The sequence below is a fragment of the Furipterus horrens genome, unplaced genomic scaffold, assembly GCF_987537825.1.
Source record: "Furipterus horrens unplaced genomic scaffold, mFurHor1.1.pri manual_scaffold_6, whole genome shotgun sequence".
Lineage (NCBI taxonomy): Eukaryota > Metazoa > Chordata > Mammalia > Chiroptera > Furipteridae > Furipterus > Furipterus horrens.
The window spans coordinates 110,573,026-110,599,993 of NW_028327176.1; the positions used below are offsets into that span (position 1 = coordinate 110,573,026).

The window sequence follows — 26,968 nt, forward strand, 5'->3', positions numbered from 1 at the left end:
ACACACAATACAAGTTCAATATAATTTTGTTGATTTGACTGCATATACTATCTTTGTTTCTTAGGTTGTGTAAGGCACTTGTTTGTCGAGAGCCAAGAATGTTAGTGTTTTTCTCATTCTTACAAGGATGAATTTTGTCTTCATCAATATCAAATGTATACCCCAAGCTATGGTTCTATTCTTTTTTTTGTATATGTAATTCCTGTGTACTGAATCATAATCAATGCTAAAACATAATGCAATCTTTGCAGACCTTAAAGAGCAACTAAACTCAATACACATATTTTCAACACTACAAACAACTTGATATAAGAAGCTGTGACAAAATTTACATGTGTAATTTTACAGATAAAAACAATGAGTTATGGCCACTGCTTTCCTGATAAAGACTGTAAAATTATTTTGATTATAATATGTATCCCAGTTAGTGACAATTTTTAAAAATAAATGTATACTGACTATAAAATATACTATGTGTTGATTTAGGGGAAAAAAAGCTAATGTTAAGGATGGTGAATTCTCAGCATGATTATAAAAGAACATATTGACATATTGGAGATTTGACTATCAAGAAATAATTGCTCTTATCCTAAAACATATTGAAATGCAAACAATAGATGTATAAGGTCTATTTCTTTACTAATTTTGTTAAAAACAAAAGTAATAAATCAAGTAAGAAAAACTGCTTATTAAATAATAATGTAGCATATTTTCCCCAAATGAAGTGACTAATCATAAAGCACCAGAGATACATAAATTATTCTTAATATAAGACTATTCTTATAATGTCCATAATTTTAAACCTTAAACTTCTTTCAATCCCACATATTACTCAATTGAAAGCAAATTACCTTGAAACTGGAGACTAACTGAAACAAAAATCTATTCAAAAAGGTCATGTACTAAACTCAGGAGAAGGTCATTCCTTCGATAATCCCCATAGTTCTCTACGGCCCTTTGTTGGAAAGGGCTGTGTCTCTACCACATTAATGACCAGTTCCGACAGACACAGGCATCAAGGGGAGAGATGGATCTGAGAGAAGCCGTGAAAAGCAGGTCTTTTTCCAATGTATCCCCTGAAGGAAAAATCACTTTTTATTATAAAAGATTAAACTTCAAATCCATAAATACTGTTGCACTCTGCTCAGTAGTTCATAGTATCACACCACATATTTTATAGCTCATAAATGTATATCAACTACAGTTCAAATTCAGTGATCATATCTTAATTCAACCCCACCAATATTTTTGTGAGAAGCAGGCAAAAATCACTCAGTAGGAGAGAACCACCAGATTTAAAATAAAATATTGCTTTCAAAAGATTTATTTTAATTTTATCATTATAGTATAAAAGTGAACAAAAACAGATGCAGGTCAACTTAATAGGTGAATCTGTTCTTTTTTCCAGCACTCTTTTTCTGTAAAGAAATCTAAGAGTTCTCCTGTGTGTGATAATTAGATGTGTGAAATGTATATCCTTTAAAAAAATAAAGTGGTTTGAATTCTATTCATCAATTAAAAATGGTAAATTTTCTAAACCACAAACTCTGATTTGAAAATATTACAGAAAACTATTAATTAATTTTTCACATTCTTCCATATTTTACATGGAAATGTAATACAAACATATGAGCATTATTAGTCAAGTTAAAAATATAAAGACTCACGAAAACTGAAGAATCAAAATAATAGCAATCTAAGTACCCCCATCTACATCAAAGATTTGCCTTTGAGCAATTCATAATTTCCTGGTTACTGCATCTGTAAAGAGAAAGTTTTATGCATTCTATGATTCCCAAAGTTAGTCCTAGCTGAAACATTATGTAATTCTAAAGGTACAGTAATTTGCTAGTGAGATATAGTTTATTTCAATATGAAGACAGTTTTGCTGTTTGATCATCTTCATATAAATTATAAAATTAAATCTCACAAAATTAGATGTCACAAAATACTGTTAATAGTCAATAATATTTAATGAGGTTATTTAGTGACAAATGACTTCTAGAATTAGTGGAATGATCACATTGCAAGGTATAAAAAGTGTTGAATCACTATGTTGTACTTCTGGAACTAAAATAACCAATATAAGATTGTATACCAACTATTCTTAAATAAAAAAATAAACTGAGCCTTGGGCAGTGTGGCTCAATTGGTTAGAGTATCACGCCATAACTGAAAGGTTACAAGTTTGATCCCCAGGAATGTATGATCCCCAGTCTGTGCATATACAGCAGGAAACCAAACTTCCATAATGTTTCTCTCTCTTTCTTTCTCCCTTCATCTCTCTCTCTCTAAAAACAATGAAAAAAATGTCCTTGGGTAAAGATAAAAATAAATGCATAAAAATAAATTGAAAAATATTGTGTCAATATTCATCATTATGAATCAAAATAGACTACTGTAATATTCAGCATAAAATCACACATACTGTCACTTGAAGAACCGTCTGAATTTGAAATGTCTTCCACTACTTGACAACCTAATTTGGTCAAAGACATAAAGCTGCATTTTACGGAGAAGCAGATATTGAGTTTGTCACTGACTTTCCCATGTACATAGAAAAGACAAGTGTTATTCTGAGAAACAGTATCAAGTTACATACTATTTAAATAAATAATTGAAGGAAAAATCCTTATACTCTAGACTATAATTGGGTAGTTAATCATGTTCCTTAATAAAAGACACATCTTTCTTAATATCCCATATTTCTACTATATTTCATTACAATGTAAAAATTTTCATCTATGTTTCTATGACTTCCCAATTTAACATTCATAGCAATGTGAATGCAAAGTAAATTTAATAAAAGTTAATGTGAAAATTATATCTGTAGAATGCACATTTCTTGCAATAAAGTCTAGCTACAAAAACAACACGAAAATCAAAACTTCATGTGAAAGTTAAATTTCATGGTTTGATGGGCTGCAACAGTTTTATCCTTGTTTGAAATAATTATAAACACAACATTCTACTTGATTATATTTACTAAAATTTATCATATTAGAGTACAATTGGTAAACTACAGTATTTATTTCTGTAATCTTTATTATTAAGGTAATTACAAGGTCCCATGCTTCAGATTCACTCTTCAGAAAGAAAATCATCAGCTTGAATATTTGAGCTTCCATTTTTAGCTTACTTAATACACTAAACAAATAAAAACCTCTCTTTACCCATTGGAATTTACAAATCTAACTGAGGAAATCATGTCACTGCATGCTATTTTAAAATCCTGATTTTGGTGATACAAACCTCGTATACTAAAATGTCTATGTAATGAAAAAGTATTTTGAAGAGATCAATATCATAATTATTTTTGAGTAGCCCCTTGACTACAGAAGACTGATGGTCATAATCCTAGGATCTAATAAAGACTACATTGTTTTCCTAGTTGTAATAATTCCCTTCTGATTGACTAATGTTATATATTTAGTATCATTCTAAATTCTACTCTCTTTTGTAAGAAGAATATACATTTTAACACGAACCAGAACATAATCAAGTGAGTGTGCATATCTGAACAAAAATTGAACCATTTACATGTTAAATAAATTATTAAAATATCTATGCTTCCCACATTCACAGAACAAAAATGCTATCACCTTCAGTTGAAAATCACACTCATTACTGTCCTTTAAAAGTTTTTCTTCTTCAATGTCAGTATCACATATTTGTATATACTTATATAATGAAACTTAAAATATTTATTTTACTAGTCAGTAAATAAAATATCGTCTTATTTTTATCATTATTTTCGGAATTCTATTAGAACAAAGCATATAATGCAGTACCTTTGGATACTGTTTCACAGGAATCAATACCCTTTCTGAGAGCTTTATGTTTTTGTTGCTGATGACATCAAGGTATTTCTTTTCTTCATCTTCCTTTTTTCCATCAGAACCTTGAAATTTTTCTATTTCTGGAAAAAAAACAACAACAAGAAAAACAGTAAGTGAAATAGAAAGTAATTGTAAATATGCTGATTGGTGTTACTTCCCTTCTTAAGATTTTGAAGAATCTTGATAAAAGGATTAAAACAGCACCTTGTTACAGCCACATGAATGCTTCTTCTGATGTGAGATGACCTCTGTCAATTAAAATTAAAACGTGGTAACTGAAGATGTGACTGTCCTCTTTGAAACAAATGATGCAACTAATTAACTGTAATATCTTCAAACAACATATAAGGAAGAATCATGTCCTTTAACCATTGAGAATACCTAAGCAAACATAACTCCTAGGAGCAACAGATAGAATGAAATATACATTAAGGTTATGTGTTTTATTTTTATTCAGAATAATTCCTAAGAAAAAAATAATTAAAAATAATAATCACCTATTATCTAAGATAGGGTAGTAAAGATAAATAGCGTGTTATATATATTCTAACTAAACTTAAAGACAATTAAAAAGGGATAACAGAAAGCATATAAAGGATTAAATATGTAAATACTATCATTCACATTCATCAATAGCATGTTTAAGAGGAATTACTAATTTTGTTCCCAAAATGAATATTTTGAACAAATGTAGACTATATACACATTGTTTCTTTTTAAACTTAATATATTCTATAAGACTTTCAAACCTCTAATGAGTACTATAGGTAGAACAGAAAAGAAAATGTGTCTGTTTTTATAGAATCTATATTATGATAGGGAATATGAACAATTAGAAACTGACTATATGTACACATGCATATTTATGTGTAGAGGTAAACTAAATACAATAAAGCTATTAGAAATATAAAGGAAAGTTGAATTAAAGAGTGGGGCTGTGAGTTTAGATTCACGGGACGTGTGAGCAGAACCCTAAAAAATGAGAAAGATAAAGTCATGAGAGATTGAGAAATAAAGCTTTGCAGTCTGATGAAACAGCTTGACTTGCTTTGAGGTTTGCTAGATGGTTAACAGGGCTGATCATGTAAGACCTTGCACACAAGTGACATTTTCTGTATTTTATGCACTTTATGCATGTTATCGTGAATGTAATGGGAAGCTACTGGATGGTTTTGGTGCAGAAGGGAGGAAGTCATATTTGATTTTTACTTGTAAAGATAACACCATATACTATATACAAAACCAATCAGAGCAAGAGCAAGCAAACAAGGAAACCTACTTGCATTTGTCTAAATGAGAAACGATGCTGACTTGGTCTAACAAGGTAGAAATGCAATGGTGGAAAGAATGTAGATAGTCCCTTCATGGAATTCACTATGTAAAATCAATGTTTTGAAGAAATCTTGGAAAATTCATTTCCCTTATTTACTTTAAGTTTATTGGACAGTTATTATCACCATAAAATAACCTATAAACATTTATTTTCTCCTTGTTCTTGCCTAATTGTACTATTTCAAAGAACTTTCTAAATTAAGATATGAATATGTCAGGCTTCTTTTTTATTTTTAGTTTTGTTAGAGATGAAACACATTCTTGTTCCTGTTATTTTGGAGCCAAAAAGTAAGTGATGAGTTATTAGATATGAAAATTATTAATCCATATTGCATTTTAACAATTATTTTTAAAGGTCTGACTGCTTCTGTTGGTAGGAGAAATACTACATTGCATCTAACAACTTTGTTCTTTGTTATTTTAACTAGCATCTTTCCCTAAATGATTTCACATAGCATATATAAAATTCCTGTAACATTCCAGATAGCACTCTTACAGCATATTATTTATTTGGTCCATGTGAAATTTAATTTTTTTTTTGTAATAAGATTACATTGCTTACCAGATAGTGTGGGAATGAATGCCACACTACCTAGTTTGTATAAAGTCATTTACAATGACTTTTTCCTGTTATATGCTATAATCTTCCTGAAGACAATTATCTTAAACTGAGCTGTCTGGAAAGAAGTTATTTGTAACATGTCTATAATTTCTACTTACTATGATAGCATCAGATTCTTACTTTTGTACTCCAGAGCAATTACAAATCACTTTGACTGTCTCTTTAAACCAAAAAACATTTTCTATTTAACACTTTCAATCCATTATATAATCATTACATATAGAACTCTGACAACTACAAAGAAAGAATATCAGTATCAGTCCTCTGATACTGATAATAAACTTCTGATCACTACCCTTTGGGTACATGCACCTACATAATATTGTACTTCCTAGCTTGCTGAGGTAATTGTAACACAGGACACACTGAAGAAGCTGACTCAATTCCCAATCTATTAAATGTATGGCTTCCCCCTTGTCACTCTTTCATAAAAGTAAATTGAATTTGTCTGATGATATTTGCTCTCTACAGAACTACCACCTTAGGCATTTTTAGATGGTTGCAATTTGATTCATCGATGACTAATTCTAATAACTTTTTCATCAAGAAATAGAGCTGAATGAAATACCATTTTCACTGCTTTTTCTGTTCATTTCTACACTTTCCTTTTAAATTTCTTGATATTTCTTTTGCCCTTCTAATACTTTCAGGGTTATCATGTCTTCTCTTATATATATGTATCTAGATGACTAATAGCTCAGTAATTGCATTTGTCAATGACACAGTCACAGAACAGTATATATATACTTGCCTAGTGTTAAAATCAGGGTAAAAACAACGTATACAGGACCTTCATTTTTTAAAAGTTTACTGTAAAGTAATTCACTTTTTCATTTCATAATTAATGCATGCTCCTTGTGGAGTATTTAGACAATATAGATATCCATAAAAATTAAAAGGCACTAATTATCATCCAGCAATAACTGAATAGTTTTGTGTAGAAGCATTGAATCACTTTTTATACTTTGTATAGTCTATTTAAATTTGGCTGCTATATTACTGTGGAAAACATTCAACATATTAAGGCAGTACAATTTTTTTAAATGTTAAACTACATAGATTTTAATAGATAAGCACTTGTACCAGCTAAGCCACAGGACACTCATGGATTTTAGTATTTTCTCTTCCCCTTTCATTATTGGTAAGTTAATTTTATATATAGTCAATAATTTATGTTTCCATTCATTGACTTATTTTTACTGGTTATCACCGTAGTACCAGAATTATGTGAAACTTACAATAGAGGCAACATTTGATCACGCTGGCCAATCACCTTGCACCACTTCACCGACTGGTTTGAGTCAGATGGAAGCTATGCAAGAAGGTACTTTTTGTTGTGGTAAAAATACATAACATCATTTACCTTCTTAGTCATTTTTAAGTATACAGTTAGTTCATTAGTGTTAAGTATACTTACCTTGTTGCGTAACAGATCTCTAGAACTTTTGCATCTTCCAAAACTGTAATTCTAGACCCTTTAAAAACTCACTTTTTCTCTCTCTTTCCCCCAGGCCTTGGTAATCACCTTTTTTACTTTCTGCTCCTACAATTTTCACCACTTTCGATACTTCATATGAGTGAAATATAACAGTTTTTGTTCTTTTGTGACTGGCTTATTTCACTCAGCATAACATCCTTGAGGTTCATCCATGTTGTAGCTTATGATCAAATTTCCTCCTTCTAAAACTCTGTATAATGTTCCATTGCATTTATATACCATATTTTCTTTATCCATTAATCTCTCAGTGAACATCTGTGTTGCTTCCATTTCTTGGTTATTGTGAATATTGTTTCAATGAGTATGGGTGTGCATATATTGCTTCAATATCCTGCTTGAAACTATTACAATATATATGCAGAAATTGGATTGCTGGATTATATGGTAATTACATTTTTCATTTTTTGAGAAATCTCCAAACTGTTTTCCAAATAACTGTAAATTTTGGGTTAGGACTTGTGACTATTACATGAAAAGGGTTTATATTTCCTGTAGTTGGGCAAAAAGTTAAATATAAATCAATAACTCTTTTTTACCATACTGAATCCATCTTGAAATGAAAAAGGTGTGTGCCCATGGATGGACCTGGATAACATTATGCTAACTGAAATAAATGAGTCAGTAAAAGACAGATACCATGTGATTTCACTCATATGTAAATTTAATGAACAAAATAAACTTACAAACAGAATAGTGACAGACTCTAAGACAGAGAACAGGCTGACAGCTGGCAGGGGGGACAGACTGCATGAGTGGGGGTGAAGGAATTGAGCAGAAAAGGAAAAAGAAAAAAAAACTCATGAACATAGACAACAGTGTAGTGATTTCCAAGGGTAGTGGGGTGGAGGGAGGTGGAGGAGGATATAGGGGGGATAAATGATGATAGATGGTGACTTGACCTGGGGTAGTAAACATATAATACAATGTAAAGATGATGTGTTATAGAATTGTGCACCTGTAATCTGTATAATTTTATTAACCAGTATCACCCCCAATAGGTACAATAAGAAGGAAAAAAAGAGGTGTGTGAGAATTTCTTTGGAATATGTATATAAAAGAGGAATTTTGTTCATAAATTATGCATATACTTAATTTGACAAAAATTTATTTTGTTCTACAAAATATACCAGGCACATTCCCACAAACAGAGCCAAAGTCTTTCTATAAGTTCCATTTTTCTCCAGTGGCTTAATTTTTGAACCTCAACTAATTACCTTATAGAAACAAGACAGAGACCCTAAGGTAATAAAGTAATAAAAAACCTTAATTGTGAAAACATCCTCACAACCCAGGTGATCTACAAAAACCCTATAATCAAAGTGGGTTTCTCAAAACATTGAAAATAATAAGAACTCTGCTGTGTCCTATGTGGAACACAATTATGGGGATATCATGGATGATTAAAGAATAAAAATTCCAAAGCAAATATACAAATGGCCAACAAACATAGTGATCTTGTGAAAAAAATTTGCAGGATCACTGATCATAAGAGAAATTCAAATTTCAAGCACGTTATTACTTTCAACAAGAGAGAACACCTCTAACATAGAATTCTAACCACAGTCTTTAAAAAAATACATATATACAGATGATGTATTAGAGACTTGTACAGTTGAAACCAATGTTACCACAGTAAGTTCAATAAAAAAGAAGAAAAACACATGAAACTGAGACAAGACTATACAACCTCCAATGTATGCATGATTTCTGAAGGAAGAAATGGAAACCATATAATATATGATAGAAAACTGTAGGTATGTAGGTAACACAAGCGCTCCAGGATCTTAGAAAACAAAAGAAATCAACATATATTTCCTTCTTTAAAGATAAAGTCCCTACCTGAGGAGAAAAAATAAAAGCAATTTCAAGAAAATTCTAAACAGAGTATGAAGCAAGGACACTGCCCTAGCTGAATGAGCTATTCTGATAGAAACCACCCATAAGCACAGGCAAAACTTTTTCAGTTAAATATTAACCAGGAAAACAGATTGTATTAAACCTCATACGAGTAAACTATAGGAAAAAGTATAAAAGAGAAGTGTTCTAAGTAATGTTAATAAATTGGCAGAAAATGAAAGCAGAAAAGAAACGTATAATAACAAAGCAGAAAGGCCCTAAAATATAATACAAAAATGAATAAAAATACAGCAATGAAACTATAAAAACAATGATAACAAAGACTATATGTCAGAAATAGAAGAGTTGTATAAAAACATTTAAATTAGAGGAGCATGTAAAAAGAGCTGTCAGAGTACAAGAATGAAATATAATTATTTCATAAATAAAGAACAAACTAGAAGTAAACTAAGACTAAACATGCAAGAGAACAGAAATAGAAGCAGAGAAAAGAATTAAGAACTATTATAATATCAAAAAGTTAAAAAGTTTTGAGAAAAAAAAATACAAAACAGGCAAAGAAGGACCAAGATATGAGTAACTGGAGTTTCTAGAAGATGAAAACTAAAACAGTAAAACTGAAAAAAAAAAAAAAAAGAACTATAATTAAAAAGAACTGTTTCATAAATGAATCACATGACACTATAACATGAACAGAGAAATATGATTAGTGCAACGTTCTAATCTAGGGAGAGGGAGAGCGAGGATGAGAGGAAAGTAGAAGAGAGGGGGGGGGAGCGAGAGAAACTGACTGTGAAAAGGAAAGGTGCAAATAATAATACAAAATTCAATAGGCTAGAAGCAACCAGCACAAGATAATTAGTTACAGAAAGTGGTAAAAATCCAGGCTGTTGAAAATGAGCTGCATATTTAGAAAAGTGGCAAAACAATTGTTTTTTAAATTATTCTCAGTATTAAAATATTACACTTAAAAGGACCAAGAAACCTTTGAACTAGAATCACAAGGCAATATGTCACTGAAGAGTGAGCAAGAAATCAAACCCTAGGTTAAGAAAGCATTACAGAGAAATATGGAATGTGATTGGCTGGACTGAGGAATCATACTATATAATTCTTATTACCACAAATGGCTCATCATTCTGCTAATAACTTTTTAAAAGTTTAAATATCTGGCCTAAATTTGTAATTCAGTATGTTCTATAACTTATACCATAAATTAGTGTTACATAGTTTAAAGCTTGGACTAAACTCATACTAAAAATAGGAGTAAAATTTCAATGAAAGAGATTCTATTTGAATATAAGTATGTATAGCTATACTATCTGCCATATATTAGCAGTTTAGTATACTCTACAACCTCAAGTAAAAATTAGAGACAAATAATGTCAAATTTTTATACTGATATGTATCTGCCCTGTTTGTAGTTCAGTATATTCCCTAACCCCAAGCATAAACTAGTGTAAAATGATTTCTAATTTCCATTAAACTCATTCTAAAAGTGAGTAATGTGTCAGTAAAAGAGATTCTATTCAAATATATGAGTTTATACCTGCATATTCAAGTTACTTTCCTAACACATGTAATTTTCTCTGCAATCATAATTCATACTTCCTATATTAGTTGTGTTGACTAGTAGGGGCCTCCCACACACTTCTACCTAGTATTTTTCTGATGTCTAGAAGGGAGTTGCCTTAAGATTTTAGAATCATTAGTAGCTATAAAATTGATATATAGGCTTTATCTATATATTAATGCTTTACACAAGTTATTTTATTGTGCTTACATTTATTTTTGCAATTAGAAAATATAGTCTCATATTTTCACATATAGATGAAATATATTTACATATACACAAACAGAAAAATCAAAATTATCAGGATCCATGGGAAAATTGGGTATTTAACATAAATTATTTTTTATCTTAAAATTTACATATTTTAAGTAATCATTCTGGAATACTTATTTGTATGATCCAGCAACTATATGATGTATGTCAGTTATTCTGTCATGCTAATCAATGAGAGTAATGACTGTATTCTTTCACTAATTCAATAAATACTACTGAATTAGAGTCTACTTCATGTGCAAAGGATTAAATATGAAACAGAAATAGTTAAAGTGAGGGAATAATGAGGAAAACTTAGTTTATATTACTGAGGTTGAAGAGTAACCAGTAACCAGATTTAGGATAAATCCTGATGGTAAAACATCCCATCCTAACTATGAACAGGAAGTGAAGAGGGAGGAAGAGAAAAACAGAGGATAGCCTCTAGATAAATGGTCCTAATAATCAGGCTGATCCTGTGTGTGTTTGTGTGCATGAGTGTTTAGAACATTCATTTGATCATGATTTTTAGTTTTGCAATTAATTGTTGCTCACTTGTTTAACTTTTTGTTTGCTCTAGTCATTTTCAGTTAGCATTTCCTCTGGTGGCACTATATCACCTCTATGTACACTTATTTATTTAACCATGAAATCATATAACCAAACTTGTTAGAACTATATACTAAATAATACTAAATATATTCTTAGTCAAACAAATTACAGAGTTCTTTATGTTAATTTCTTCACAGAATGTGAAACATACTGTCTTCCAGGTACTAATAATTCTAAAATTTTAAAAAGTGGGGACAAACTTAAAATATATGCAAACATAAGCACTAGTTCTAAAAACGTTTTAAACAGTCAAGATACATTTAATTACCAAGTAGACTTTGAAAATAACTTGAATGCAATATAAAAGAAAAGAACGTTTAATTGCAAGGTGTAATTGTAAAATGTATTGAAGCAAAAAAAAACCATGGAATTAGTCTAAGAAGAAAACAAGTTATTGTCAATAAAATCTAAATGACCATTAAAAATAACTTATGGGAGACAATGCCAGTTTTGAATTGTTTTGAAATTCATGCTTATTTAAAAACAAAAATTAATACAAATTTGTAAAAATTTCTTTTTATTTATGAACATTTTCAGAAGATTTTTTTGGTAAATAAACATGTTTTATTCATGGCTATACACACACACACACACACACGACTGTCAACAACTCACCAAGTGGGCTACACTACTTTTTTTATATTGTTGACACTATTACAGATATTCTCCATTTTTCCCAGCTTTGAAATTAAAATGATTTTCAACTATCTGGTATTAGAACTCTTTATTTTAAGTGGAGCCTAAACAAGTTATATTTACATAATATAATTGATCAAAGGTAATACCTCTTCTTCACTTTCTAATTATACTCTAGTTTCTAAGTAAAAATATGTTTTCTACTCTAAGTATTTAAATACAGAACCAAACCTTTTATGATTATTGATAATAGAATGAAGAAGTATGACAAATACAATAATTTTCATCTACCTTTCTAGATCCCATATGTGAAATTTCATAGATCAGTATACTATAATATAGTAGGATTCCAGCATTTCTAAGTCCAGAATGAACTGGCAAATAACTCATAAATAACAACTATCTGTCATGAAGCATAAACCTAACACCTTCCCATGCAGTCAACAAATTCACATATGACTTAACTCCCCCAAAACTTAGTTATTAATAACCTAATGAATGAAACAGAAAATAAACATGTAAATTATAATATAATCTTGGTGGAAATAAATGATTTGAAGGAAAACAAAGCAAGATAATGTCATAGAAGATGTTGAGAAGGGCATAATATTTATACAGACGTGACTAGGAAAGGCTTTTTGAGGATGAAAGACTTGACTAGAGACATGAGTTAAGTAAGGGGCTAAACACATGAACATCTAGTAGAGCTTTTCATGCTGAGGCAATAGAAAGTGCAAAGCATTTGAGGCCTAAAAGTTTGGCAAAATTCAGAAACTCTCAGAAGGACAGTGCGGTTAGGGTGCTGTAAATATGGGAAAAATGGTGGAAGATGAGGTGGAGGAGGTAGAAGGGCTAACACCATGAATAGCCTTGTGGTCTGCATGTGTATATACTAATGTGTTTTACTCAACCGGCCCTACACAGACTTCCATGTTCTGAGGAACTGAGGCCTTTTGCTAATTGTGATGTTAGGTAGTCACCTCAGAAACAGATGCTCTAACCTCAATAAAATCTTCAGATGACTGCAACTTCAGAGAACCTGAACTTCTCTCAAATCCCTTCCCTGCAGAAACTGTGAGATAATAAATGTTTATAATTTTGAGATAATTTATTATGCAGCAATAGACAACTAATATATCATGATATAGAATTTTTATTTTGTTCTAAGTGTGATGCAAAGAGTTTGAAGAGTTTACCACAATCTTAATCTGATTTATGTTCTTAAGAGACTCTTCTGGCAGTTCTATGGAGGAAGACCAGAGTAGAGGCAGGGAGCCCAGTTGTTGAGGCTGTAACACTAAATCAGATTGGATATGATGAAGGCTAAGGTGTTAGAGGTGGAAGTCTATAAATTGTTTGGATTATTCTGAAGACAGGGATTTATGTAGAAAGGAATGAAAGTTTAAGAAAAGGGAAGGAATCAACAATGGCTCCCAGGTTTTGGTCTTGAGTAAGCAGGTGAAAAGTAGCAGCATTTATATTCATGAAAATGACTGGCAGAAGAGAAGGGTTGGCAGGAAAAATGAGTCATACTTGTGTTATATTTAGGCGATATCTAAGTAAAGATGTATAATAGGGTTTTGAGTATACAACTTTAGACTCCACAGAAAAGGTCGGGGATTCACTTACAAATTTTTAAGTCCTCAACATGTGGTTGATGCTTACATTCACAGCTGTGTTTTTGGATTGAGAAAGAGATTACCAAAGATTAGGCTCACTGAACAGAAAAAAGGCAGAAAAGGAGGATTTGACTAATTAAGCCAGAAGGGGAAATCAGTGACAGGGAACAACCTGAAGGTGACAAAATTCAAGTGCAGAAAGTGTATTAAGAATGGTTAAAAAAAAATCAACTGACTTACCCTGATGAGTGCAGTAATTAAAAATGAGTTTTGACCATTGGATTTGGCAAGATAAAGGTGCTGGTGATCTTTCTAAGAATGATCTCAGTCACTTGTAGGAGCAGATTTATGAGAGACTAGATGGAGTGGGTGTGTATTCAGTGATTATAAAGCTCCCCCCTAAAGTTACTCTGGTTTATTGCCTTCCTAAACCATGTTCTAACCTCCTGGAGACCTACCTGTACTGCAGCTCCTTTAATCTGATAACATTTCCCTCTTTCTTTCTAACCTAAGACCTAAATCACTTTCTTTGAGATAACCTCAACTACTTTTTCAGTTGAATCCATCCACTCTCACAATCCACATGTGCTAGCTTTCCTCTTTTCAGGCATCGAGTCCAAACCACCTTCTTGAGTTTTAATCTCTTCAACATCTTACTCTTGCATATATACTCTAAAATTTCCAAGGTATACGAAACTCATACACCTCCAAATGAATTCATATTAACTCTAAGGCCTATCCTCTCCTTTATTCCTTTCCACAATTTTCCTAGTCACCAAAAAACAAGAACACAAATCTTAACCATCTAAACATTAATACTCCCTTATTCTTACCATTCTATGTTCAGTAGTCTTCAAGTTCTGTTGATTCCACCTCTGAAGCTCCACTCAAATCCAGCTTCTCCATGCCAGGTGCTCTGCCACTACTCTCTCCCTTTGCCATCATTTTCACCCATGGCAGGATCCTTTTAAATAGTTTGCCTGAAGACCCATGTATAAATTATCTTTCACATTCAAGCTGTCATTGTAAAACACATATTTGAGCAACACACATTTCCCTTTGCTACTGTAATGTTCTATCTGTATCTTGTTTATTCCCTAGCTATATACACTGAGCATTCAGAATTTCTTTGTTGAATGAATAAGTATCACTACTCTGACTCTTACTTGCTTCTCACTGCCCGAAGATGAAATTCTGAATTTTTTTCCTGACACTAAACATCGATCAACCATTTCTTTATTGTCTCTAGCTACATTCTAGTTTATTCCTTGATATCCTGAAGAAAATGCTGCATTCTATCCTCACACATGCTCTAAGCAAACCATGTTCTTTCAAAGTCCTCAGGCTTATACTTGTGACCTTCTCTCCTTCCTCTGACCAATGAAGGATTCCTCTTAGCTTTAATGCAGGCCAGCTTTAATGCAGGCCTAGTTCACTTGGCATGATTACCCCATCCCAGGGCTCTCATAGCACTTTGTACTTTTAAAATACAGTACTCTCATCACCTTGTAATGTGCCATCTACAAATGTTTTCCCTTTAAACTGTGACTTCCTTGAGGTCAGAGACCACATCATATTTATTTCTTTATTTTTAACTCCAAGCACTCATTACAATGGACCACTTCTAAGTATAAACTTACAATCAAGTCTACTCATCAGACTGTCTGTCAGTAAGTTTTTCTAAAAGACTGTCTCTTGGTTTTTAATAATAATAATAATAATTACTTCATAGAAAATAAGTGACTTTCAATACAATGATGTTTAGATGGGAAAACATATACTTATTTCCACAAGACAAAATACCACATTTTAAAATTCATATTTATTTCCACAAAAGGCAATACCAAAGTTTTATAATCTGGAGTGGTTTTAATATCATGTACATGTTTTTAAAAGCATAAGGAAAATGGGAGTGACCTCTAAAAGAGACACTAAGAATTCAAAGTGATTTTTTTTGATGACCTTATTGTTTAGTGATCATTATATTTTTAGCATTTTACAACCAAATAAATCTTATTACTTACATGTTGTAGTTTAGCTATGATTTCAGGAAATTGGTTGAAGCTCTTGAGTTGACAATGTAATACATTATAATTTTTTCATATAATAATGTTGAAAAATAAGCTCTCTACACTTTTATTCAATATATTTCTTTTTTTTTCTAATGAATTACTAATGTTAAGCAGGAACAGCCCATAGTCATTTCTAATTTATTATTTATTTTCTCATATTCATATTCAAATGTATTTATTTCCAGGGCATAAATAGAACAAATCTCCTATATTTATGGGGAAAAATGAAAGATTTCACTTTGTCAAAGATATCTTGAGATATCTTAATAAAAAGAAAACTACATTTAAAATCAGTAGCAGCTCAAGCTCCATTGGCTGGGTCCAAATTAAAATACCTTTTTTGAGCCTATTTTTACTTGGATAATTATCTAAATCAGCATTTGTACCCCACTTAGACTAATTTTACAGAAATATTACCCCTAGATATGCTTGAATTTGTATTAATTTATTTTGAAGATGTTCAAAAGCCTAATTGCATTAGGCATTCCTTGTGTTTAAAAATTGCTTTTCTGGAATTGAATAAAAGTGAGCTATTATTCACTGGAGATAACAATTCCTAATATGTCAATAGCAGAAGGTATTTAAATAGAACTGATTATGACCTGCTTCACATTCATAATGGTCCAGGACACTCTTTCTTCATTCAATACTTTCATTCACTCAGCAAATGTTGTGGAGAATGTCACTGTGTATCAGATATTGGAAAGAAGAAGAAAAATAAGTAAAACACTATCTTAAATGGCTCATTATCTAGTAACCAATAATTGCAAATACCCCATGAATTAGTCCTTATTTTATTGTGTTCATACCATTCTTAATTTCTTCACTGTATATTTTGATAAGTGAAACATCAAAGCTACTTTATTTACTATATTTTCAATATTTACAAATGGTATAAATATAAATTGGAAGCCCATCTTCTTTAGCATCAATGTTCTTGCTGAATATAATATATGCAAAGAATATCCAATTATGACAATAAGATGTATATAGAAAGAATTAAGAGATTCCATGTATATGTGTATGTATATGTCCTTCTACCTTGTTTGGTTATTTTAGAAATTATAATTTATGAGTTTGGTGTTTGCAGTGATTTCTAAGCTTTAGGAAAAATTTACCAACCTTTTCCCTTTACCCTAATCATCTTTAACTAACTCTGGGAAGCTTCTATAATGAATCAAGGTCAAACAATCAGGGACCATATTAGAAAATAAATTTTCCATGAGAGTTAAAGATGATGTTTCTAGCCTCTTTGATCCATTCAGCTTTCCATTTCACCTTCTTAGTCCTCTTTGTAGTTATTTCCAGGCAAATGACATGATAAAATAGACTGGACTTATCTTATGAATGGGCTTCTAACCATTGTGAACCCTGAAAAAGAGAATGCCTGCTAAGAAGAGTTCCTCATGGCTAACTGGGCTCTAATAAAAAAAGAAACAAACACACACACACAACAACAACAACAACTAAACACCCTAGCAGCCATTTCTACACAAGGGCCTCTCACCCAAACCACACTTCAGGGAGAATCCTTTGCTAAGCTGCCTGCCTCCCTCACTGCGTGGCTTTCCTGAACTGTTTCTGCCATCTGAGCAAGCTCTCATAAAAGAGATCTTGGAATCCTATTTCAACCAATAAGACTGAGGCTTTCCCTGTCCAATCAAACCTGTGATGCTATATCCCCATCAACATCTTCATCAATCAATCACAGCAGCTCCATTCTGATCAATCAGTACAGTGTCTTTTAAACCAATCAAACTGCGAGAATTGGGGGTCTTCAGTTGCATGAGGACAAACCAATCAGGGACTGGGGATGGGGACTTCCATCTGTGTAAGTCAACTCCCTTCCGGCTCAGAGAGCACACTTACCCTTTCCACTGAAGACTGAAGACTAAAGACTGTGCCTCAGCTGGAGATGAACACCAAGGTGAAACATCAAAGATGTCTCACCGAACCAGAGCAGAGAACAGGCAGAGCAGAGCAGAACAGGGCAGAGCAGGGCAAGCTGCCTAGTTGGAGTGAAACCTGGCTCCAAGGCCACCTTGCCCCAAGGCTACCTTGCCCCGGGGCCACCTTACTCCAGGGTCTCCTCACAGACCTGCTGCCATGCTGCTTCATAACTGAGCTGCAACACTATTGAGCAGTTCCACAGCTGTGCTGTGTTATAATTGAGCTATCTGTACCACATCCCAAATTGGAGATTCCTATTCATATTGGATTAATGCCAATGACTATCAGTTGACATCACCATGATATGGCCCAGAAAAAAAAATGTATAGTAAGCACTTGTCTTTGGTTAGTCTTTTTCGGATGTAGTGAGATATGTTATATCCTTTGAATCAGTCTTCTACCTTCCTTCACCAATAAAGCAGTAAATCTTGAATGAATTAAAGCCCTGGCTCTAAGGGAAAGGGGCCAGTGTCTGGTTGCCACTCAGTCTGAATTTAATCTCAAGGTAGGCGTGGGGGCAAAAAGGATCCATAGGTCTTTCAAATGGCATCGCTTATTATATGATAAACTAGAGAGAATATTGTGCAAAGTCTCAGGAAACAATCTCCATCCCTCACTCAGGAACATGCAGGGGGAATAGGTGGCTAAATATGGACTTGGAAATTTGGATCTTGAGATTTCTGTCTCCTAAATAAAGAGACAATTGTACCAGCCACTTAGGAGGAACCCATTAAGGTATAACTGTTTGTTATATTCTTTGCATTTTATTACTTGTTTTCTTTTCCCTTTGCCATACTGTCAGTCAGACATTTTCCATTTTTAAAGATATAAAGACATAAATAAGAGTTGAAAAGCTTATAGCTTCTTTTTGTCACATATTATTTTGACAACTTCTTAGAATATGAATTCTGTTTTCATTACTATTCCCATGCTGAACATAGGCAGCTAAAATATACTAATATTATCAAATATACACAATCATAAACTAGGAATTATACAATGTACCCTACCTTATTACTTGATCTGTGCAAGTCCTATATGCACTTATACTTTTAAGTTTCATTATCTGTAAGAGATCATTTTTTCCTTAGTGAATTTGAAAAGCTCTTCCAATACCAGTACGAGTTAAGTCTAAGCCTATAATGCAAAAATAGAATATGATGTCTACAAGGGTAGACAGGTTCAATACAGTTTATGCCTATACAGTATATTTGACATTAACTTGCTTTGAGTTTTCTCTTTTTGTGACTTTATCTCTTTTCCAGTTTTAATTTCCATTTCCTATCGCTTGGATTCTATACTATAATCACTAAGAGTATGGCCTCTTAACTCATAAGAGGATTTAATTAACTACTCTCTGCCCTATATCCTCATCAATCAAGTGGAGGTAATATTATCTACTTTATACGTTTGTCTTGGGGGTTAATGGTAATAACTAAATTGAGTAGAACACTACTTGATACACTATTGTTGCTGTTAATATTATTCTTCTAGTACATGAATCTGTCTATAGGAGAAAACACCCATCTTATAACATAGTCCTAAACATGAGGCTTATCACAACTATAGTTGAGTCAACAAGATGAAAGACAACCTTAGGTACTCAATCTTCCATAGCATTTATTTGTTAGTTGGTCACAGATTTAATGGAACAGTTTAAATAGTCAAAACTTTTTATTTTTATACTGAATCTGAGCTGTAGTAAAATATGAGATATTCCGGAATCAAAACAATCTATTACAAAAAAAAAAAAAAGAAGTTATTTTGTATTTCTGTGACAAGATAGGTGAGTTAGACAGGATTCCTTGAATTGAATTTTTGAGGAGCTTTATTTATGCGTTTATTTTTAAAATAACAGTTTCATTGAGATATAATTAAAACAGCACAAAATTAGCCCTTTTAAAGTTACAATTCAGTGTTTTTTTTTTTTAAACAAATTGACAGAGCTTTGCAACCATCACCACTATCTAATTATAGAACATTCTCTTTACCAAAAATATTAACTTCCCTCAAGGCAGGCCATGAAAATCACTAATCTGCTTTTTATATCTCCAGACTTGCCTATTCTGAACTTGCATATAAGTGGAATTATGCATTATCTAGTCTCTTGTGCCTGGATTCTTTCACTTAGCATAATGTTTAAGGTTTATTTGTGTTGCAGTATGTATCAGTACTTAATTCTGTTTTATAGCCAAATAACATTCCATTGTATGGATATATCTCATCTTGTTTATCCATTCATTACTTGATGGGTATTTGGGTTGTTTCTACTTTTTTCTGATAAAATAGATAAGGCTGTTTTAAGCATTTGTTGTATAAGTTTCTGTGTAAATATGTTTCCAGTTCTCTCGGATAAAATCCTAGAAGTGTAATTATTCAGTCAGAGTAGCTAGATGCTTAACATTTTGAGGAACCACCACATTGCTTATCAAAGTTACTGTGTATCCCATCACCAATGTATCAGGGTTCCAATATATCCACATCTTCGCTACCACTTATTATTGTCGATCCTTATTTTAGCCATCCTCAATATGTAAAGTTACATCTAATTATTGATTTGATTTTCATTTTTAATAACTTATAATGCTGAATATATTTTAATGTGTTTATTGGTAATCTGCATATAGTCTGTGGAGAAATGAATTCTCAAATCTGTTGCCCATTTTTAAATGGATTATCTTTTTATTACTGAGTTGTAAGTTTTTTACATTCTTACATACAAGTCCCTTATCAGACAAGTAATTTGCAAATAGTTTTCCTAGTCTTTCTTTTTAATTTTTTAAAAATATACTTGATTATGCTATAATAGTTGTCCCAATTTCCCCCCTGTGCCCACTCCACCTGGTACCCCCATTCCCTCCAGAAATCCCCCCTTTACTTCATGTCCATGGGTCCTGCATATAATTTCTTTGGCTACTCCATTCCCTATACTATTAACTTCCCCCTATCTATTTTGTTACCTACCAATTTGTATTTCTTAATCCCTGCAGCTTTTCTCTCAGTCCCGTCTTCCTCTTCCCAACTAATAACCCTCCAAATGATCTCCACCACTTTGATTCTGTTTCTGTTCTGCTTGTTTGCTTAGTTTATTTTTTAGATTCAATTGTTGATAGTTGTGACTTTATTGCCATTTTAATGTTCACAGTTTTGATATTCTTTTCCTCATATAATTCCCTTTGTTTCATGTAATAATGGCTTGGAGATGATGAACTCCTTTAACTTTACCTTATCTGGAAAGCACTTTATCTGCCCTTCCATTGTAAATGATGCCTTTACTGGATAGAGTAATCTAGACTGTAGGTCCTTTTCATCTCTCTGAATACTTCTTGCCAATCCCTTCTAGCCTGCAAATTTTCTTTTCAGAAATCAGTTCACAGTTTTATGGAAACTCCTTTGTAGGTAACTCTCTGCTTTTCTCTTGCTGCTTTTAAGAGTCTCCCTTTATCTTTAATCTTTGGCATTTTACTTATGATGTGTCTTGGTGTAATCCTCTTTGGGTCCCTCTTGTTTGAAACTCTCTGTGCTTACTGGACTTGCATATCTATTTCCTTCACCAAATTAGGGAAGTCTTATTTCGTTATTTTTTTCAAATAAGTTTTCAATTTCTTGCTCTGCTACTTCTCCTTCTGGCACCCCTATGATTTGGATGCTGGTATGTTTGAAGATGTCACAGAGGCTCTTAGCCTATCCTCATTTTTTTAAATTATTTTTTCTCCTTGCTATTCTGATTTTGTCTATTTTCTTTTCACTTCCTTGATAGTATCATTTGCACTGTGAAGGGTCTAATATGATGTAATTTATTTATTTATTTTTGTCACATAATGCCTGTGTCATATCTTAAAAACCACTGACAACTCATGGCCACAAAGATTTACTCTCATAAAATTTTTTAAAATTCAGCTCTCACATTTAGGTATTTGATTCATGTTGGATTAATTTTTGTATATGGTGTGAGGTAGGGATCCAACATTATTCTGTTGAATGTGGAATCCAATTTTATCACCACCATTTGTTGAAAAACTAGTTGTTTCACACCGAATATTTTTGGCACACATCAAAAATCAATTGACCATAACATGAAGGTATATTTCTACATTTTGAAAATGATTCCATTGATCTCTCTGTCATAATGTTAATGCCATTAACATTTATGTTGCTTTGTATTAAGTTTTGAGATCATAAAGTGTGAGTTTTCAAAATGTGTTCATTTTTTTCATTACTGTTTTAGTGATGGGTCTCTGGATTCCAATATGAATTTTCAGTTTAGTTTGTCAGTTTATGCAAGAGAGCAGCTTGAATTTTGACATGGGTTACATTGAATTTGTACATAAATATAGGAATGTTGTCATGTTAACAATATTTAGCCTTTCAAACCATGGATTTCCATTTATTTAGGTCTTCTTTGATGTCTTTGACAAGTTTTCAGCATACAAGTTTGCACTTCTTTTTTAAAAAAGTCATTCCTAAGCATTTTATCCTTTCTGATGCTATTATAAATGAAATTATTTTCTTATTTCATCTTTGGGTCCTTCATTGCTAATATAAAAATATAATGTATACTTGCATGATATTGCATTCTGGAACTTTGCCATAATTTTTAATTAGTTTTAATATTTTTGGATAACTTCTTTAAGAATTTTCCATATTGATTGGTTACACTTAACATTGACATTTTCTTAACCATCCATCTAGCTATCCCATGACAGATTCTTTGGAAAAGGGAGCATCATTATATTTTTCTTCCCCATCAGCAAAGTTTTAATAAAATAAATTTAAGGAAGAAGCAATGCCTGAATGAGAAATTTCAGTTATCAAACAAAATTTCTCTAGGAAACAACACACATTTCTTATAAATCATAGGTTAATTTTTTATTTAATAAAATTAAAATTAATGCTGTGAAATAATGACAGCTCTCTAGGAATATTTTCTGAACTAAGAAATGTAAAAAAGCCCTTGGGCATTAGACACTGAATAAATCTTCACTGAATAAATGTGAAAATGAATGGGGTGTATAAAAACACATAAAGTGTGCACAGTCCAACAGAGAAAAATCAGTGCATTCTCATCCCCAATGGAAAGTTTCAGTGCAGACAAGATAAGCTCAGTACTGATTCTTGGCTTAGGCTGGATAGTATGGGTACTGAACCCTATTTCATATGAACAAATGAAGAAAAACATTATTAAATATTAGAAACTATTTAAATTAATGAAATAATTAGAAGTACTGCTTTGTAAGTTGTTAAGCTGCCTATGTCTAAAAACATTAAAATAGGGTTGGAATGAGCATCTATCATGGATTCTACAAAGTGTTTTTTTTTTAATTCACTTTGGAGTGAACGAGGTGATCTAAGAGTTCTCTGTAGGACCTAAAATTCTATAAATAAAAAGAACTCAAGTCTCTAATAAAAGTGAATATTGCTTTTAGAAAATTGAATTGGGAAACCCTGTCCAGGCAAACTCCTACCATTTGCAGAGCCTGAGGTAGTAGTGCAAATAGAGGCCCCTACACTGTAAGTCTAAATATTTAGAAGTTATAAACCAAGTTAACAAACTGTTACATAAATCCTATTCTTCTACCATGACAAATACTTTTTTACTCAATATTTATATTGGTATTCATTACTTCTGAATCCGTATATGTCAACTAGGTAAATGGCCTGACAGAATTTAGTCGTCTAGTACTGCTCCAAGTTGTGTGTCAGAACAGAATGATCTGGGAAGAGCCAGACTCACTCTCAGCTCTGTGTAGTATGGCTAAAGGCCATGTCTACCTTTTTGTGGACATCCATTCCACATCACTAGACTTCATCCTTGCAGAGATCCATGTCTTGACATTTTTAGCTCTGGGTTATGCGCATCTGTGGTGTTATCTGCCCATGGGAAAATGAACACCTGGCCATACTGCCAAGCTTCAGTCATACAGCCCTGGCACAAAGCCATGCCTTGGAATCCTTCAGGCCAAATGTTCATCCAGTAACAGTGCTGTCTGCTCTCAGAAAGACAGACTCAAGGAACAACTTTTAAAAGGCCCTAGAAGTGGGCTTGTGGCCAAATGATTAGGGATTTGAGGGATTCAGAGAATGTTCTAGAGAATGGGGGTGGAAATACAGACTTTATATGGTCAAAACAACTTGGTCCTTAAAGCTGAGGGTTGAGGGGATATGGTCACCCTCAGCCTCCATGGGGAGGGAAGAATGGGGAGCTCATTTTTTACGTTGACATTTTTTCTACTCTGTTTTCCCTTTTTCTCAAATTGGGGCCCCTGGGGGTTTCTGTCATCTCCCCATTTGGTCCCCTGGATTGTCTGTTGATTCTAACTTGTAAATAAAGAAAGTACTGTTCAAAAATAAAAATAAAAACTTGGTCTTCTGAGACTCCTCGTCCCATGGGAAAGGTACAACTAGATAAAACCATCAGGGGCTTTATTAAATATAAAGCTCAGAGAAGGGACCCCAATGGCCCAGGTCTAATAAGGATGACAACAGGGTGGTGAATCTATAATATACTAGACCTCATGGATTTCATCATGCATGATAAAAATCACAATAACAAAAGAATGTGTATAATAATTAAGGCAACTACTTAAGCTTTAGTCTTATAGGGAAAATCAGAACAAGGATTTCAGAACATGAAAATTTCCCTCAAAAAAGGGGTATTAGATTAAAATAAATGAATTTGTCATATACAAATAATTTCAAGGTCTCTTGGATATATAAGCAAATTTAACAGTCGTATGTTTTTTCCTAAAATTTAATCACATCCTGAGGCAAATGTGATAAAGACATGTACCATAATATCAAGTTAAAATTTGCAAACTCAATTGCAAACATAGATCAAACTGTATTTCTGAAAACCTGTATTTTACTGAGGAAAAATAGTGGCACAATCAAATCAGCATGAATTCTAACTGGTACATATACCACATATCATCAATCATTTATAGAAAGTGTTCTTTAAGATTACTATTAAGAACACTGCTTCAAGAATAATGGGTCCTGAAGGAATTTACTCTTCCAGTAAGACACATATTTGCCACTTCAAGTATTTATCACACTAAGCATTAAAAATGAGCTTCCTTTAGCTTGGTCTTTCAGACTAATAAACATGAAAGCCCTCTAGTGTGTCTAGTAGAGACAAAGTCCATGAATTTATAAATGCAGATATTAGTGTAGGGATAAAAATTCTAATCTTATATAAACAGATGAAAGAAGCTTATGTAAAAATAGAACAGAAAAGGTATAATTAAAATGTGTTAGATGTGGCAGAGATTTGAAAGACATTTTTAAAGTTGTAAGAATGGGTAGTGAATTTTTAAAGCTGCTTCAAATAATTGTATGCAGTTCATATTAAAATGTCCAAGATATTTTAAGGCATCATATAAATGACATCTAGCTAGTAAACAAAAGATAATGAGCTTACACAGGAGAAATACATGCTTCTAACAAAGTGTATTAATTTGAGAATCAAACTTTCACTTTTGCTTTGGATAAAAGAACTAGAAGAATAAAATATTCTGCCCCATGACCTTGAAATATTCATCACTACAATGAAGGCATCTGTGCATAATACCTTAAGCTAGTAGGGGAGGAGACTATTTTTATAAAAGATTGTTAATGTTCAGTCATGTCAGTGTTTAGACATTTCAAAGTTATGCACTTTCATAAAATTAATGACATGAATGTTTTGGGGATGTATAATTAGTCTCCTTGATTTCAGAAACATTTTTCTTATGCATATCCCAAAAGCCATCTTTATATAACCCATAGGGTCAAAAACTCTATATAGTTACTTAGGTGTACATGCAATAAATATTTGTTTTTTAAGATGTAGTATCCTAGCAATACGTGAAAATAACCTTATTTTTAAAAATCAGCACTAAATATAGGGCTTGTATTTATTCTGATTATACCTTTCAAATTAGTACACCCATTCTATTATGTAGAAATAGTATTTTACAATAGTTACATCACTTCCAAAATTTTATAATCAGTGAATAGGAATTTGGCTGTTACTTTTTTAGTAACTGTGTTCTTCAGACCCCTACACCAACACTGAGTAATAAATGACTTTCCAATTCAATTTCATAATCTTTTGGTCCCCCAAAATAGAAACAAGGTAACACCCTGATCTCATTTATCTCTTTACCATTATATATCTAAGATATTGCTCAATCTTCTCAGTGTCATTTACAATATTTTCAGAATAGAAATATGGACATACATGCATACTCACATGATAAACCCATATTCAAGTATGAAGTAATATTTATGCTATGTAATACATATGTAGATACTTATAAGTAGATAGATGATTGATATATACATATATAGACAAATAGATACACAGACAGGATGGATTAATGGATGGGTGAATTGATGAATGGATGTGACTTTTTTTCCCCAACTGATTTGCTGAGTATGGCTGTCTAACTTCATATGTACACACACTGCTATTGGTGTAACTTCTCCATGTATCCTCCTAAGGCAGGGCAGAGGCAGTACACACTGTATAACAAATCAAGTCTAAAAACATTCACCTAAGCATATTTATTTATGTTTCACTCACACACACATAAACTATTTATATTATAGAAGTAATAAAGATGTTATTGGCAGAAAAAAATAACATACATGTAGGCTACAGACAGAACAGAAAAAGGTTAAATAATCCCACAGTTGTTACTGTAAAACTTGTATAAATTAGAGTATCACATAGCTCTTGTACATACATAAACACACATTAGTAACATCAAAATTAATTATTTAAATGGTATAACTTGCTATACAAAGATGTGCTTCAATATATGTTGTAAATGTCAATTTCATCCAAAAACTCAAAGGACAATTTGGTTTATATGATTAGCAAGACTCAGAAACTGTGAAAGAAGCGGGAGCCAGTATCCTTGTTACAAAACCTGAGTCTACTTGGTTGGCCAAAATGTCCATTTCATTTTTTATGTAAAATAAATGACACATTTGTCATTTTTACCAATAACTTTATTGATTTGGATATTTTGAGTATGTTGGCTATTTCCCCCTATTGGCTTCTAGTGGGTAGAGGCCAGGGGTGCTGTTCAACACCTTCCAATGTGTAAGACAGCCCACA

At 32.3% G+C, this 26,968-nt stretch overlaps 1 protein-coding gene across 1 annotated transcript in view; it reads right to left on the minus strand.

Moving 5' to 3' along the window:
* Nucleotides 1-26,968, minus strand: part of KHDRBS2 (KH RNA binding domain containing, signal transduction associated 2) — a 571,359-nt gene that overhangs the window by 464,684 nt on the left and 79,707 nt on the right. Inside the window, exon 2 of the mRNA XM_090280495.1 lies at nucleotides 3,792-3,919. Coding sequence (XP_090136621.1) covers nucleotides 3,792-3,919 — 128 coding nt within the window. The remainder of the gene's footprint in view (nucleotides 1-3,791; nucleotides 3,920-26,968) is intronic.